The sequence below is a fragment of the Phalacrocorax carbo genome, chromosome 5 (genome assembly GCF_963921805.1).
Source record: "Phalacrocorax carbo chromosome 5, bPhaCar2.1, whole genome shotgun sequence".
Taxonomy (NCBI): Eukaryota; Metazoa; Chordata; class Aves; order Suliformes; family Phalacrocoracidae; genus Phalacrocorax; species Phalacrocorax carbo.
In genome coordinates this window covers 28,589,952-28,606,427 of record NC_087517.1, presented here as the reverse complement: position 1 = coordinate 28,606,427, position 16,476 = coordinate 28,589,952, and the positions used below count along the sequence as shown (strand labels likewise).

Genomic DNA, 16,476 nt, shown 5'->3' with positions numbered 1-16,476 from the left:
CCAGTGCTGAATGAATTGCAAGCATCTGTCAATTTCTGATGCTGATTAGATTAGACACTGCCCTCAGAACTGTCAGGATAGAGAATCCCTTTCTCAGGGCTTTGTTCTGTGGTTTTACTTCATTTCATTATATTATTACTGATGCTTCTGTTTCCTCAGGGGCCAAACCAATTTTATTCCTCTTGGTTTACTTGCATTTCTCAGTCATCCTTTCTCTTGCAACCCCACTGCATGGCAAGATTACACAGCAAGAGAACTGGTGGTGCAATTCCCGCCCCATTTTTTTCTCTCTCTCTCTCTCTCTCACACACACTCACACATACTTCTCACAAGATATATCTGCTCTTCTTGACAGTTATAGCTATTGCTCAAGGGAAGAAAAGACACTTTGAATAAAAATACCTATATAGAGAGAAAGGCTTTGTCCTTGTGTCTCCGAGGTCTTATCTAGCTAGGAAGAAGCATTCCACTGGGTAGGAGAGGCACTCTTATCCAGCTCTGGCTGCTGTTGGAAAGGGGCTGGATTAACCAGAGGTCTGGTCTTGGACCAGCTGGCACCCAACAGTTCATACATACACCACTGCATGGTTTTGTTGCTTCCTTTGCAATGGTTTGGCCAAAGATACAAAAACAAATGTGAAAAACACATACAGGTTAAATCTACTTTAATATGACTACTAGTTGAGTTAGAAAAATTACCCAAGAGAGTTTGAGTTATGTAGTTAAGAACGTGGAAGGTAACAAAATTTGGATGTAAAATCCCTTGGCTGAGTCAGTGTGGTGCCAGCATGATTCCCCCTAAGACCCTTGCTCAGAACTTCACTGCTGGCATTTTTTAGCCCTTCGTTTTGCTTGCTCTTAGCTTCTCTTAGACACTGTTATCCAGGCTTCCTCCTTTGGTGAGGTTACCAGCTCATATTTGGTCTCCATGACTTGGCCTTTCACTGGGTGGAGATAAAGTTTCCTTACCAGGACACTCAGCAGAACTGTAGCCACCATATAGGCAAATCTGAGGGAAGAGGCAGGAAAAAAGAATAAAAACCTTGCTATGATGTAAATCTGCCAAATGACAACTGCCAGCTTGGACAGACTGTCTCATCAGTAACAGGAAGAGGCTGAAAGCACCTTCTCTCCTGTCTGCCACCAAGACACAGAAAGACCTCCTTCCCTATGCTCACCTCAACTCTGGGCACTCCTGGCTTCCTGAAAAACCCAACAAAGATAGGTTTTTTGTGGCTGATTCCTCATTGAATCTCTCTGGGTCAAACCTACAAAAGACAAAATACACTGAGGCTTTCTGTGCAGCACAGGATCCTTTCCCTGGACATGTGTGTGCACACACATGAGGAAGAAACTGGCAACAAAATACAGAATCTCACTAATTTGCCCTCTCTAAATCATGCCACATAATTCCACACAGATATATGAAGGCAATTGTGCATCCACTCCATCTATGTTCCCAGCTGGTCGGCTGTGTCCCAGCTTGGTCAAAACGCTGATAAACTGAGTTAGTGTGACACAGAGCTGGAACAAAGATGCATTACCTCTCAGCAGTGGGTATTTTAGCTTGAGTGCACAGCAGACCTGATGCTGCTACCTGCCCTCTATTTCCCTCCAGGGCACACACAATCTGATTCGTCTCCCCCCCTTTCTTGCCCCCCTGTGTCCCTTCCTCTCTCACTTCCAAAAATATTTCCCTTTTCTACTTGCCCTCACCCTTCTCTTCAAGCAGCTGGTGTGTGTGTATATGTATGTGGTGGGGGAGGGAAGTTGGTGACTCATTCAAGTGACAAAAGTGGTTTCCAGCATTAGGATGGTGGAGGCTGTGAGAAAACTATTATCCAGGGCTGGCTTGAGTTAAAACAGGATTCCCGTCATCAGCTAACCACAGGGAGACTGATAAAATATAATTTGATTCAAATATATAAAAAAACCTCCAAACAAACAGGCAATTTGATGGATGGAAGGCAGTTCTCTTTCACTTTCTGCGAAATATCCCTGCTGATACTACAAGCCTTTGGCTTCCTGCCTAAACATCCAAGGTCTCCTTCTTCCAAGGTGCAAGGGCATGTGGGTGCTGACCCTCAGTAAAAGCATCATCAAACTTACATTCCTCCTGAAGTGGCAAATCACAGACATTGTAATAGGAAAGAAAAAGCACCTACCTAGCAAAAAAGTATGCTATGCACGGTGTTTTTCTACAGTAGGTAGGTGAAAGGATCACTAAGAGCTGATCTCCTATCTCTGTCACAGAAATACACATCTACCTCAGGCTAAACCTCAACCTCAGCCTCCTTCTCCTTGGAATAAACATACTGTGTTCATAGCAGTCCTCACTATCCCTCCCATGAGGTCTCAGCAAACCCTTCATAAACACAGCGTGTGTCCTATCCTAGTGGGCAAGCCCTGCCAAGATGCTCATAGATCAGTGCATCAATGCCTGACCCTTTTGTAAGAGCTACATTTGCAGGAGAGGACAAGCGCTGTTCTAAAGGCTCTATTCTTTCTCCTCTATCTAAGCTGTCTGTTCTCTCTGTCTAGAATAGCTGACCCACATTTTTTTCCCCAGCCCAAGTGAAGTCAGATACATGTTAATATTTGCCACCTGGGGGCCACAGGAAGCTACAGCAATTTTTTTCTTTGACCTCCAAAATACTGGCCTGGATCCAGTTTTGTTTTCATAGATAGAAGTAATGAGGTAGCATTTTCCTTCCCCCTGAAAAAATAAAACTTCAGACTGATATTTCCTCCCTTGCATCATTGTTTCATGATGACAAGCAGTGATTCCAAAGCCATTCAAATCAGAATACCTTCAAAAGAATTTACCAGCATTTGCCGGGGTAATTGTGTGTGTGCCAAAAAAAGTTGTTATTAAACTCTAACACATACACACGGGCAGACTGGAGCACGGGAGGATCATGACTTGAATTCCTCCAAAATCCCACCCATGGAGACAAACAAACCAAGACCTTCATAAACTGATTTTCTTACAGACTTCCTTTCATCTCCAAAATCTGCTTAAGGCAGGCCCCTGCAGCCAAACAGGCTGCGCTGTAAGATCTAGAGAATAATAATTAAATAAAGGAATTAATTGCAATAAAAGTCTTGATTCTACATACTTGTATGGTGATGGCCAGGATGAACTATCCTGCATCATCACACCAAGAGCATAAAGCACAAGTGTCTGCAAAGAAAATTAGGAGATGTATGTTAGAGCAGAAGGAAATGCACAATTAAAGACACCTCTGGACAGCCCTGAGGGATGACGATTATTCTGTAGACTACTCATATTATTTATTAGGTGGATTAAAAAGATAATATGCTAAATTCATCTACAGATTTCCATCATCCGTGCCCAGATGTTAGGATTTTAACTTCTAAGGCCTAGGCTGCAACTTTTGGTGGTTAAAAAGGGTCTGATCCCGTTCCTCTACACCTGCTGGCATGTATGCACAGACTACTTTATTCTCTGCAGTGGAAGGTACCACTCTGTGTGGGAAATATGGGTGATACGGTCAGGCCTGAAATCATGCTCTTTTGTGCACAACTGAGCCCATAAGTCCCTTTAAAAGATGATTCATCCCTGACGGACCCAGAACTGGAATTAAATCTGCTCAGCAAGAGAACATGAATTCCCAGAGCCTCTCCCACAGAGGAACTGCAGGGCAAACTTGGGAGCAAAATTGTACTTTCAGATGACAGAGCAGCAGTGTCAGAAGAAATGGTCTTCCTGCCTCACCCCTCCATGGGAAGAAGAGGAAACAGCAAATTCCCCTCCAGGAAAGGAGAGTGGCCTAGTGCTCGCAGTTCTGCCCTACCTCTTTGGGGATAGTGTGTTGGTCGACTCTGCCCTCCAGCTCCTGCAGCTGTGCGGCAATCGGAGTAAGCTTTGATGTTCGCACTGTCTCACACAGGACTTGCCGACAGTATCTGCAACCAGAAAGACTTGGTTAGCTTCACCCTCCCAGAAAGCTTGTCCATGTCCTTGTGGCAGCAAGGAGTGCCGAGTCCCCTGCTGCATTTAGGGTCAGAGTCTGCTCCTGGAGCTGTCTCAAGCCACACTGAGGCACTTCATTTTTTTCTGGCAAGGAGTCCCAGCACCTTTGCAAGAAGTGTTAAATCTCATTATCAGCTTTTAGGGAAGGTTATTGAAATCTCTCTTCACCACACTTTTTTCAGGTTTTAAACCAAACTAACTCTGCTAAAAAGCATAAACACACCAGCCCTTTTCCTAGACCTCTCACACATATAAGAAGCAGCAGGAAACCCACATAATCTACACTCCTTTACTGAAACTCTAATGCTAGTCCAAATACAAAATGCACCCAGATGCACGAAAAATAAAGGCGCACTGTTGACCAGACATTATCCTAGTTCTGTGGCCATTTGAAAAGACAACTGTTCCATGCTTTCTCTCTAAATATGTCTAACATGAATCCAACCATTAAAATGACTGATTATCTCTACTTTTGGAAATCTAGGGCAGAAACCAAACAAGTCAGTAAGCAAACAGATTTTTGCCTGGCAGCCAGGACACTGATTCTTTCCTACTCTCTGCTGATGAATCTAAAGGGCTTCCTATATACACCCTAAAGAGAGCAGCTTGGTCCCCATGTCTGGAGCCCTACAGCAGATGCTCTCTGTGCTGCAAGTCATCCCGTGGTGTGATCACTTCCAGAAAAAAGAAGGGAGTAGCTTCCGGATGCCTTCTCCTGGCCCAGAATAGGCTGGGCATCATGCCCCAGGATATGAAGCCCCTGTCCCCACCACATGAAATAACCTTCCTCTGCAGTTCCTTCCATGGGACCCACCTGAGCTCATCGATTTTCTCATGTGTAATTGGTCCCTTTCCCAGAACACGGTCCATCTCCTTGTAGAGATTCTGCTGAACATCTTCTGATGTTGTCAGGAAATAGACTGCCCAGGTACACACTGGGGAAGAAATCAAGACAAGACTGGACCCAGAAAATTCAATATTTTACAAACTGCATTCAGTTTTCTTATTTCCTATATTTGCAACATTACTTTTTGACCTAGAAAGGGTGACCTCTGCTAACAGCAGACTGTACAGATTCTGTGTTCAGTGGCAGGAGTAGAGGCTGAACTCATGTGTAACAACAAGAGACGCTGCAAGCTAAAATTCTCTTTCCAATGCTATGAGGAGCTTAGCAGGCTGTGCAGGAGACCGAGCCATTCATCCTCACAGCTCTGGGGAGGGGAACACACAGCCCAGTAAACCCTGGGAAACCAGGGTTATTAGACTGAGCATGCAAATGAAAGGTTGGTTTGTCCAAAGCATCAGAAAACTCCCTTGTTTAGGGGGCTTCCCCAGCACATCTCAGGTGAGTGCTCCAGACAGCTGCATCTGGGGCTCCTGACAGGAAGTGACAAGAACAGTACAGCTCTCTGACACAGGCTGGCCAGCACTGGCCTCTCCTACATCTATTTTATGAGGCACTCAAGAGATATGTTCAATAGCAGAGTGAAAAAGAAACCTTGCATAAGAAATAAGTGTGTAGGATGCAGTTTCCCTAAAGCTACAAGGAAATGTTTCTACCACTCCAAACTGTCTATCCATGAGAACTATCTGGAATCTCTGAGGAGTCAAGTCCCTTAAAATGACAGTCTTCCTGGAGTAGTTGGAGAGGATATTCTCTGGAGAGAGAATTATCATAGTTGCCAAACTTACTTTCCACATTCTTTAACACCCAGCTGGACCTAGGAGGTTTTCTTTGGAGTCCCAGCCCCACTGGCTGAGATACAGGGTCTGATAATCATCCTACTATCATAAGAGATTTTACACAGCTCCAGTTTGTATTTTTATTTGTGTTTTTTTTCCATAATTTTGCACAATTCCCAGAGTAGCTCCTTTGAAAGTCTTCCATACATGGAACACACCTATCCTCCAGAAAATCAAAGCAGCCAGTCAGATTCCAGCACTCTGCTCTAATTTCCTTCCCACATGCCAGAACCTATTTTACAACATGATCTTTGTGGCTTACGTCTTTTGGTGCTTTTTCATTAAATTTAGCATCAGTTTTCTGGGGTTAGAGTGCAAGAGAAAAGCAATAGGAAGAAATTCTAACATTCACCAAAAGACTGGGAAAGTTGTCAAACACAGCTTAGTTTCAACTCACTAGCTGTGAGGCTGTGCCAAGAGTCCGCTGTAAAATTAGCTTCTTCTATACATCTGTAGCTCGGGAGAACAGAATTTTGAATATAATTTTTTATTAGCCTAGGATAAGTCTCATGTCATCACACACAGTTTTAGACAGCTGAATGTAAGGATGGAAAGTTACCTACAATCTGTACTTACAGTTAGCAGTGATTATGCAGCCTGCCAAGGAGAAAATCATTGTATCTTCCAGAATCTAGGAAATAAAATCTACTTCAGAGGATGAAGCTCATAAGACTGTAAAGATAAGAAGTGATGCATTCTCCATTCGAGTGCATGAAATCCCTTTAGTGCAGAGAGCAGAAAATACACCTAGAAGACACAGACTGAACTCTCCACAGAACTTCCACTGGAATGGCACATGAGACATGCCTAATGCTATCATACTTCTGGTTTATAAAAATAGCAACAAAGCAGTGGCAAGGAAAGCTACCAAAGCCTAATGCAATTAAACATTGTAGGAATGGAAAAAGAATGAGAAACCCTGCTTTAGTAAGTAATCTGACCTAAGATGCAAAAACTTAAATTAATCAAAGGCTACAACATAATGAGCTTGTAATTGCAAAAGTCCATTACTGTGTAACGCCATAACAGCTGCACAGACCTGCTGGTCACTCAGGCTCCCCTGCAGCAAGGTGTCTATAAAGACGTGCCTGTTGAATGATCTGCCTCGGCGCTCCTTTGTAACTTTCCTTAAGGTGGATTCCATCTCCATCAGAGCTTTGGAAGCAAAAAGAAATGTTTATTTTAAAACCTGGTCATCCTGAGTGCCGCAGAGAAGCAAATCCATCTCCCCCGTTTCAGACCAGCTGTCCCTGCTGGGCTCACTTACAGAAGCAGCCTCTGTTACATGTTACTGTCAATTTGGAAGGCAGTATCTCCAATTTAGTTGAAAATGTAGGAACCAAATAAGACAGGTTGCCTATAAAAGCCCCCCTTAGAGGTATAACTGAGACATATACTCTATGAACTGAAATCACGTAAGGGGAAGTCAAACAACAGTTAGTGTTCAGTCATCAAAGAACATGTTTAATGAGCCCCAATAAAAAATGTTTGAGCCAGATAACACTAGTTGCATGGCCTGTAGAGTTATAATTACTGAAGTGCTACAGCACCCCCAGCCAAGGATGGTCTCCCTTTTGCTAGTGGGTCTACAAGCATAGTGCAAGAGGATGGCCCTGTGCTAAAGAGTCTGAACAGACAGAGAGAGGAAGGTGGGGAAAACATGGGAGGGTTTTGGCACAGAGTCCACACATCTGAAGATATTTGGGCACCTAACTCTTGGAGGCTGTTGTGAGAACTGGGGGGAGTTAGGGACCTGGATGACATTGGTTGCCTGATTTAAATGACCTGCTCAAGACTATCGAGGAAACACGGAGCAGAAGTTGAATTTGAAACTTGATTTACGAAGGCCCGATACAGCCCCTTCATCTTAGAACTAACCTTCCTCCCTCCTCTCTGCAGCAGAAGGCCAGCAACACTTAAAAACCAAGCCTCGCTATCTGGAGTTCGTGAAATTGCATCCTAATGCATCATCCTACCACAACTCAGGAACAGCCCTGAACAAATGCCCATGGGAGAAGCCCATTTTAAAAGAGCAGTAGTTGTCCTCAGGTTCTGAAACCCACAGAAGAAAATTCTCCATTTGAAGGATTTACAAATAAATCCTTAATTCTAGATACAAGCTACTTTTGTTTAATGTCTTATCAATCAATACTGAAAGGCTTTAACTATTAACAACAAAAAAGACAGCACAACCAAAAAATATAATAACTTACTGTGAAATATATGAGAAATAAAAGCACTGCCATAACAGATCTGAAAATTGTGTTACCTTGTAATAGCACATCAGAGACTACCACGTGGGAGGTACCCATCAAAGCAGCACCTCTGTACTTGTGTCTTCTAGCCTATGAGTGACTGTCTAGCAGCACGTTCCCCAAATGGTGCATCATAAGCATGACCACACAGGCCAAACCAAGTGGCTCCATCTGTCTCCACCTAGCACAGTTGCCTGCCTCCAAGAGAGGTCAAAAGTGGACACTAGGGGACAGAACAGGAAGGGAGCAAGCACAAGATACTTCCCAGGATCCTCCAGACTGGACAGACCCTAGAACTAGACCTGGTACAAGAGTTCTAGTCCTACAAATTCTTGCCCAATGGCAGGCTTGTCACTCAACTCCAAAACAATGATCTTAGGTGAGAGTAAGGATGACACATCTGGTAGCTTATGGCACAATGGACAACTCTGCAGAAAAGCCAGGACAGCTGGCCAAATTAAGTGCTTCCATATGCTAGCTAACTCTAAGTATTAATCAGAGTGGGAGAAAGGCTATGATTTTGGGAGAAACTTACCATCTTCGTAGAGCTTCTTTCTAGTCATGTTTTTGTCAAGGGACCCATCCAAGAAACCCTTCCCAATCTCTGACCAGATCTGAAAGAAGGACAGAGAGAAGAGCACCATCACTCACCACAGTCTGAGAGTGCTGGGACTCCTCTATTCATCCCTATTCAGGAAAATGTAAACACCAAATAAAATGAAGACTTCCTGTGAATACAGAACTGGTCTCCTCTTTAGGACACAATGTCCCATGTCCCATTCCAGATATTATGTCTATGATAGATGAAATTATGCTGAAATGAAACAACTGTAATTACAACTGTAGGTGAAAAGACATGGGAATCTTGAATGGGAGATGGAACCTTTTCTTTCCCACCCTATCACCAGCAGATTTAACATCCCCAGATGTGGACACAGCTTGGGACCTCCTCAGACTGCTTTCTCTACAATGCACAGAACCTTCAGAAGTTCTTTGAAAAGGAGAAGTTCCGCTGGCATTCCCAGTAGAGTTTAACTGACTTAGGTACCAAACACCTCTCAACTGCCATTGGATCTGGGTTCCTGATCATCACAGATACTTTAGAAACACCTTAGACTAATGACAGCAGGACCAACAGTAGGATCTTTCTGATAGTTTCAGCGTGGGATAATTGAAACAGAGCCCTCAAGCTCTTAAGCTTAACGTTAGCTTAATGTTAAAGTCTCAGCAGTAGCTTGTACTAAACTGTACACAGACACAAGCTGTGTGCTGCTGGCACAGAAAAATATAATAGGAGATTTCCTGGCTCTTCACGACACTTACTGCATCATGGTGCCTGCGGAATCGGATGACTTCCCGGTCATCTTCAAAGCTGCTGCCCATAGCTGTCTGCGTGACAGACTTCATGGCAAAGCCCAGCATGTGCTGGCAGAGTGGCACGTGCTGCGCCTCAGGGAGGGAGAGCCATTTGGCTAGCAACTCTTCTGACAGCTTGAGAGGGAAGGAACCATTAGTTGGCAGTAACATCAGCAGCCTATTTACCAAACAAACCGTGGAGACATTCCCACCCAGTTCCTAAGGCAGACCACACTTTCATGGCTATGGCATGAAGCTACATGCTTTTCTGGGTTTCCTTCCATTAAACAGTAACATTTTAGCCTCAAATCTTTTGCCTCTTACCAAGGTTTTGCCCCAACAAAGCAGCCCTGTCCTTCTCTCTCGTTCCCTCTGCCACAAAAGAAACCTTAGAACTTGTAATACTAGTAGCTCCAGGCTGGGAAGACATCATATTCTTGCTGCTGGGCTGAGTCAGTAGAACAGTTCTTCACCTGTTTGTGGTCCCAATAACTGTCTCCTTGCTCCTCCCTCCTGTCCTGGGAAACAAATCTAGAATCCAGACGCTCCAGCACCTTTAACTTCATCTGGTATCTTGGCACAAAAAGTCACCAAGCTCAGCCCTTCCCCCTAACCCACTAGAGCTAACAGAAACGAAATATTCACACCATGCTTGAACAGGCAGAGGCTGTTCACTGCCTCAGATGTTTATACTTCCAGCACTAATCTGAATGCGGCTCCTTTATCCTAGTGATCATTCTCACTAAACTTTCCTCTGTGAGCCACACGGGCTCCTCTGCTGTACACACCTTCTGGATGACAGCAAAGTTACTTTGCAAGGACTTGGTCACACCATTTTCATACAGCTTTCTCCTCATGTGGCTCTCTCCTGTATCCCCACTCAGGCTGGACTGGTACCTCAAGAGGGACTTCAGCATTGTCTCGAAGGGATCCACTGAAAGCAAATAAAGGAAACATCATTTGAAAGTCAGGCAGTCACACCACACAGGGATGATGAAAACAGCAGTCTCTTTAATTGGGTGCTGCTACTTCTGGGCAGTGAGCAAGGCATGGCTCCTTCCCCCAGGAACAGTCTCTTTGGGGTGTCAAGCTTCTCTTGCTCACTACGGGCTGGGACCTCATAAGGTCTCTTCTCTGTGGCAGGGTACCATCCTGTGATCAGCTCCCCCTGCAGAGGTTGCCTGCTGGCTCTACCAAGTAACTCTTTAGTAAGAACACCTTGGAAGCTTGTTCCCAGCTTGCCAGTTCTCAGCTCGTTGTGCCATTGACTAGGTGACAACAGTAAGCATGGCATGGTCCTTCCCCTTCTCCTCCAGCCTGATCTGCAGCCCCCTGACATCTGGTGCGCCCTCCTGCCCTGACCACGACTATGCACTCAAGACATAGCAGCTCGCATGAGAGACTTAGCTGGAGGCTGCCCTCTGCAATCCTTACCTTGCTTCACCACCCCAGCAAACCTCATTTGACACCCTACTGCTCCTGCATGATTTCCCTTGCATGCACTGAGTTCCCTGCTGATAAGCTCTTCCCAGACTAACACCTACCTCTCTCAGTCAGGGCTGCCTCCAGCAGAGAAGCTCTTACATTACCCCACTAAGCTACGGAATGCTTTCTACTTCTAATGCTCTTACTTTCCATCTTCCTTCTGCACAGACACTTGCAATAGTGTACAAACTAGGCAAAAACACATATCCTCCATCTTCCATATCCATGGCTCACTTCAGTTAGATTTTTAACTCTGAATTTCACCACCAGGGGCCTCTACTTAATAAATTTGCTAAAGTATATTAGGTGTCAAAGCAAAACTGCAATAAAGCATGGCATATGTTTTTCCCTTTCTGTAAACTTTTCTGTGGGTCTTGCAGAACTGGCAGAATCTTCAAGGAACTAATTGGAAGCAGCAATCGGGGCTTTTTCAAGAGGGATATTTTCACTGTTTATCACAGTCTGTTATTTCTCCCAGATGGAGAGTGAAACCTCTTGAGATATCAGAAAACATCAAGGCTGGACTAGACATGTATGACTCTACCAACTGTGGATGTATCTAGGATTCCCAGCAGAGATCAGGGCCTCATTATGCTACTGGACAAACATATAAAAGACAACTCCCACCTGCAGAGGACCTACTACCTAAGGACACAAAAGAACCTAATGAGGCCAGAGGCATGAATATGGTAAACTTTCCTAAATGCTTTTCTCTCACATCATTTCCCTTCCAATGTTTTTCAGCTCTGCATCTCACCCTCTTTCCCACTGTGAATGACAAGGAATATGTGCATGTGTCTTTTGGCACAGCAAACGGTACCTGCGGCTCTCCATGTGGAGCAGGCTGTTACGTGACTCTAGCTGCTGCTGACAACTCCTCCTCCAAGGTACTTTGCCATGGAGTGGCTGCTGCTATTCATGCCACAATCCCCTGCTGACTGGCACTGGCAGAGCTAGGCACAGTACTGGGGTAGCCAGAAAAACACATGGCTGGTGGTGAAGCCCACACAGCAAATCTGGCAAGCAGAGGCATTTGGAGAGGCCAGAGGATGCTTAGCGCCATCACATGCAGAAACTGCAAAGTCCTTCTAGTGCATATGAAAGAAAACTGTTGGATTGGCCACAGGCTCAATTTTTTTCTCCCCTGTCCCTAGTGCAAACTGGCAGTCCCTTGCCCCTGATGCACTCACTGTTGTGAACTCAAGACTACAGAGCCCAGGCTGCACTTTGCTGAGGGCTTGCCCTGCTTCACAATATTTGGGAAACAGCTATTTCTCCACAGCTACGGGAGGCTAGTGACTCCACAAGGCACAAACCACCTCTCAAAGACAGAGCTCTGTCCTGTCAGAACTTCCGCAGACTTCTTCCTTTGTCCTTGTCTTCAAAACATCTCTATGGTTACATTTTCAGTCCTCTTAGAGAAGCATATCAAAATTTCAACTCTTCCTTCCACTTACAAGGAAATCTTCTCCCTCGTTACAAGAACCTCAGAGTGCTGTCCTGGACACCACTCTAAGTAAATATGGAGAAAAAATCTAACTCTGGAAAGTCAAGACAGATGCCAAGTAGAACTGAACATCAGAGATGGAACGGACCTCCGAAGCTGCATGGCACAAATGCACACAGACCAGCAATGAAGCTGCCCTGCTCTAACAGGCCAGGACCCACAGCTCCATCTCCAGTATTCAATGTGCTTCAGATTCATTATCCCAACCCAAAAGGCAACACTGACTCATGGGAGTCAAGTCCCAAGTGGGCCCCTGAACCCACTGCTCCTGGCGAACCTGAAAAAGTCCACCCTCTTCACAGGCTTGAACTGCTTCCCCAGGGCGTCTCACAGGAATCACCAGTATCAGCAGCAAAGTTTTACTTCCTTTGAATTCTCCTTGCAAATTAATATCAACCAAGCTTTAAGAGGCTATGAAAACATATCAACTTCAAACACTCTGTTAAGCATGAGGAAAAACAGTCTCCTGTCATTGGGAACCTGTTAATAAAAATGAATGCAATTAGTCCAACTTGAAGGCTCTCATGAGAGATGCTCTATCGGCACGGCTCTCTCTCTTTTTCTCTCTCCAAGAAGTCTGGCCATACCTGTGACACACACGAGACAAAAGGAACCTTTCTATGCTACTTGGAGCCAAAACCTACACCTCAAACTTGGAAACCAACAAGCAGGCTTCTATGAAGAGCAGCTCTGGCCTCACGTATCTCAGCAGACTGAGGAGTTGTTACATGGCAAGGGTTTTCAGGTGGGGCTAGAGAGTCAGGAGCTGGGTATAACCCAGTCCACAGTGCGCTGTCTCCTGCCTCACAGCACTGCGTGCACAGAGAAGATACAGGCAAGGACAAGTCTCCAGCAAAACTGTAAGCTGCCTAGAGCCAGTTGGTGGCTGAGAGCTACCACACACCTATTCCCACTCAACAGAAAATGGTACAGGAACTGTTTTGCTACAGCCACTCAGCTACTATGTGTTGTTTATACCTCAAAGCTCCAGGAAAAAAAAAAATCAGTATGATTCCTCACATCTAATAAAGTTTGAGCACTTCTGACAAGCATCAGTGATAAAAGGAAAGCACTGATGCAGCTAACATCACTGCTCTTTCAGGTCTGAGTTCAGTACAGACCATGAGAATCCTCCTTCTTAAGCCTGCTGCTGCTGCCTTTATGAGGATCCCCCCATAAGCTCTCTCTTCTGCTGGGCTGAACACACCTACCCTGGCCCCCCCTGCATGACAGGCTTCCCTCTGCTCTGAGAGCACTGGCAGCCTTTCTTTGCACTTGCTTTATTCAAAATCATGTCTGAATAGAGAGGTCGGAGCTGTAGAGAGGATTCCAGGTCTGGCTCATGTCTGTCTTGCGCAACAGCCTAGATGCTTTTCTCTCTCTAAAGAAAATACATGACTCAATGCACCCTTTTCTTTTTTTCCATGGCTGTGTCATCCTGCAGGCGCTTAATGCAGCCTGCTCTTGTTCCTCCCCTTCCTGCTTCTGCTACCCTACCCCTCAGGGTACCCACCTCCTTGCTCCAACACTCTGCTTCACTGTGCTGACAAGGCATCCCAGCATGACACCGTCAGGGCAGGCTGCTAACATAAGTGGGAGTACTTCACCTCCCCAGCCCAGCATTTCTCTTTCCCAACACAATCCAACCTCGCTGCCTGTTCACTTCTCATATCGCATCATCTCCAGCTTCAGTGATGACCCAAGCAGTGTCCAAGCAGATGCTGAGCTGAAACACTGACAGAAACACAGTTCTATCACTTTCCTTGTCTAGAAGTCTAATTATCAGGGAAGTACAGCATGCATTTCCTATTTGTCCCCACCGTTAAAAAAATATGTTTGACCCTTGGCATAGCAGGACGCCACACTAGTCTGTAACTGCCTGGGTCATGTTTCCTGCATGGAAGCCCAGGCACTGTATTTGGTTTTCTCCAGTATTTGGATACTCCCAAACTCAGGACATTTCTGAGAACTTGCCTGCTCAGGGGCCTGTCACCGCATCTCTGAGCTTTGCAAAAGTGACTGTCTGCTCAATTTCCCCCAAATACGCTTGAGGGCATTCAGATCTTTCAGGGTGGGTTTCCACCTTCTGGAGTGCCATCGCTATCAACTGTGTTTTGCTGATCTTTGTTAACTCCCACTCCTTTCCCAGATCATCACCAATTTTTTTGAGTCTGTCATGCAACTGTACAAGAAGCTTACCCATCATGACCCCAGCATAAAGCGATGCTGAGACATCTGCCTGTGCCTAAAGACAGCCTACAGTATCAGGTCAGAGGTGTGCAACCAGCACCTCATTCAACCTTATAAGATGAAAACTGGAGAGACAAGAGGTTAAACCCAGACATCAACTAAGTTAACTTATTGTCTGTGATCACCTCGGGATGCAAAACACCTACCTAAGACTTATATCATAAATTAAAATATCCTCCCAGGACTAACAAGGGCAGCTGAGCTACCAGCACCAACTGACCACTTCCAAGTCTGGAACCAAGAGGTTTTCAGCACAAAATTCTACATGCCAAAAAAACCAAAAGTTAAATGACTTCTTCAAATAATACTTCAAAAGTTCCACGCTGAACCACACAAGGGAGCTACCACAAAATAGCACAGTTCTTTTCAGACTTAATTTAGCAAATTTCCCCCTCTTAAATTGTATTTCAAGCTGCTTTTAAAATGTATGTCAAGTTGCTACAGGATCTTCACATTACTGTTTCAAGTGACTTAGAAGCATAAAGCTTTCCATAAATATTTGCCTGTAGGGAGACGGTAAAAGACACAAGCATACTAATTTCTTGATGGTCATTGGACAGCAGCGACTCTTGGTCACTGATATGCAAGTGCAATAATTAGGACCAAAGACACACCTGAACCACCATGTCAGCTGCAAACTAAGTCTCATTTTCTTTCTACTTGAATGAAACCCCAGCTTCCTTTGACACGGGATGCCCTGCAAGGCCAGAAGGAACAAATGGACTCAAAGACAAAGCAAAGGACACTTACACAACCGGTTGGGGTTAATGTGTTGTTTCAGGATATCAACTGAGCCAAGGCTGACAACAAGACGCCTTCCAAACCAGAAAGAGACCAGTGGGCCATGTTTCTCATGAAGGTTCACCAGGAACTCATGCAAACTGCTGCTGGCAACGATATCTGGCAGGTTGCCGTCCCTGAGGAGCACAATGAGGATATTTGGTCATGAGCAGCATCCACTGGCAAGGCTGAACTTGACTGATGTGAAGATGGAAAGCACTTACTTTTCATCAGTTGGAGCCAACCCAGGGATACCTGATGCTTGTCTAGACGCCTAGAGAGTAAAAGGAAATGTGTCAACCTCCTTGAACTTCGATTTTATACAAGCCCCACAACTTTCCAGCAGGAGAGCTAGCTTTTCCACATCAGTACTGCTGTACTAGTTACACACATCAAACAAAAGCTGGATAAGACACATCTTAAGGCCTCAAACTTGCCAAGAATTATGCAGCTGATCCACCGTAAGTGTGTGCCCGGTCCCACTGGCTAAGCAAGGTTTATTCACCCGGTTAGACTAAAGGTCCCTGCATAAAGACTTAAAGGGTCAGGCTCGCAACATAGACCTCGCACCCAGGTTTTGCCCTGGAGGTCTGCACACGCGCAAAACCGCAAGGTGACCAGATAAAGCCTTTCTAAGCGGGATGCAGCGGATCACGTACACCACGGGCTGTGCCGGGGCGTACGGGCCGGGCTCCCCGCGGGCTCGGGGGGGCGGGCCGGGAACGCCCCGCTCCGCCAGCGCTGCCGCGGCCGTCCGCCACGTCCCCGGCAGGGCCCGGGGCCCGGGGCACCCGCCTGGGGCGCCGCCAGGGCGGGCCCGGAACGCGCCCAAGCCCCGGGGACGCGGGAAGGCGGCGGGGCCGCCCGGGGCGCGGCGGGAGCAGCAGCTCAGCTCGGCCCCCGCAGCCGCTCACTCGCTCCCTGCCCGCCTGCACCAGGGGCCGGGCCCCCCCCAGCGCCGTGCCGCCGGCAGCATTACCGGGTAGAGGTAGAGCACGGCGCCCACCAGGATCAGCAGAAAAGTGACGGCGAAGATGGCGAAGTCCAGCATGGCCGGGCCGGGGCGGGGCGGTGGCGGGGCGGTGGCGGCTCGGCCCCACCCC

The 16,476-nt window shown here is 46.1% G+C and overlaps 1 protein-coding gene across 2 annotated transcripts; it reads right to left on the bottom strand.

The window, feature by feature from the left end:
• Positions 1–648: 648 nt before the first annotated feature.
• On the bottom strand, positions 649–16,463 carry LOC104041504 (cytochrome P450 20A1). Of its 2 annotated transcripts, XM_064451780.1 has the most exons (13): positions 16,353–16,463; positions 15,598–15,647; positions 15,344–15,510; positions 10,140–10,285; positions 9,319–9,486; positions 8,531–8,609; positions 6,780–6,895; positions 6,317–6,371; positions 4,812–4,932; positions 3,819–3,930; positions 3,120–3,184; positions 1,179–1,268; positions 649–1,009 (listed from the first exon to the last, which is right to left on the bottom strand). In XM_064451780.1, exons 1-13 carry the CDS (start codon positions 16,422–16,424, stop codon positions 859–861), a joined length of 1,392 nt encoding a protein of 463 aa, XP_064307850.1. In that variant the 5' UTR covers positions 16,425–16,463; the 3' UTR covers positions 649–858. The 2 variants fall into 2 exon arrangements, with proteins under 2 accessions (XP_064307850.1, XP_064307851.1); XM_064451781.1 differs by lacking the exons at positions 15,598–15,647; positions 16,353–16,463 and adding an exon at positions 13,857–14,077 and having other exon boundaries at positions 15,344–15,422.
• Positions 16,464–16,476: the final 13 nt, after the last annotated feature.

What these genes read in the sequence shown, in the direction of transcription:
- LOC104041504 (XM_064451780.1), bottom strand. Translation starts at nt 16,424, where the DNA reads ATGCTGGACTTCGCCATCTTCGCCGTCACTTTTCTGCTGATCCTGGTG. An exon ending in CCGTGCTCTACCTCTACCCG is followed by an intron (nt 15,648 to 16,352) that starts GTAATGCTGCCG and finishes TTTACTCTCTAG; the next exon opens with GCGTCTAGACAAGCATCAGG. An exon ending in TTGGCTCCAACTGATGAAAA is followed by an intron (nt 15,511 to 15,597) that starts GTAAGTGCTTTC and finishes TGTGCTCCTCAG; the next exon opens with GGACGGCAACCTGCCAGATA.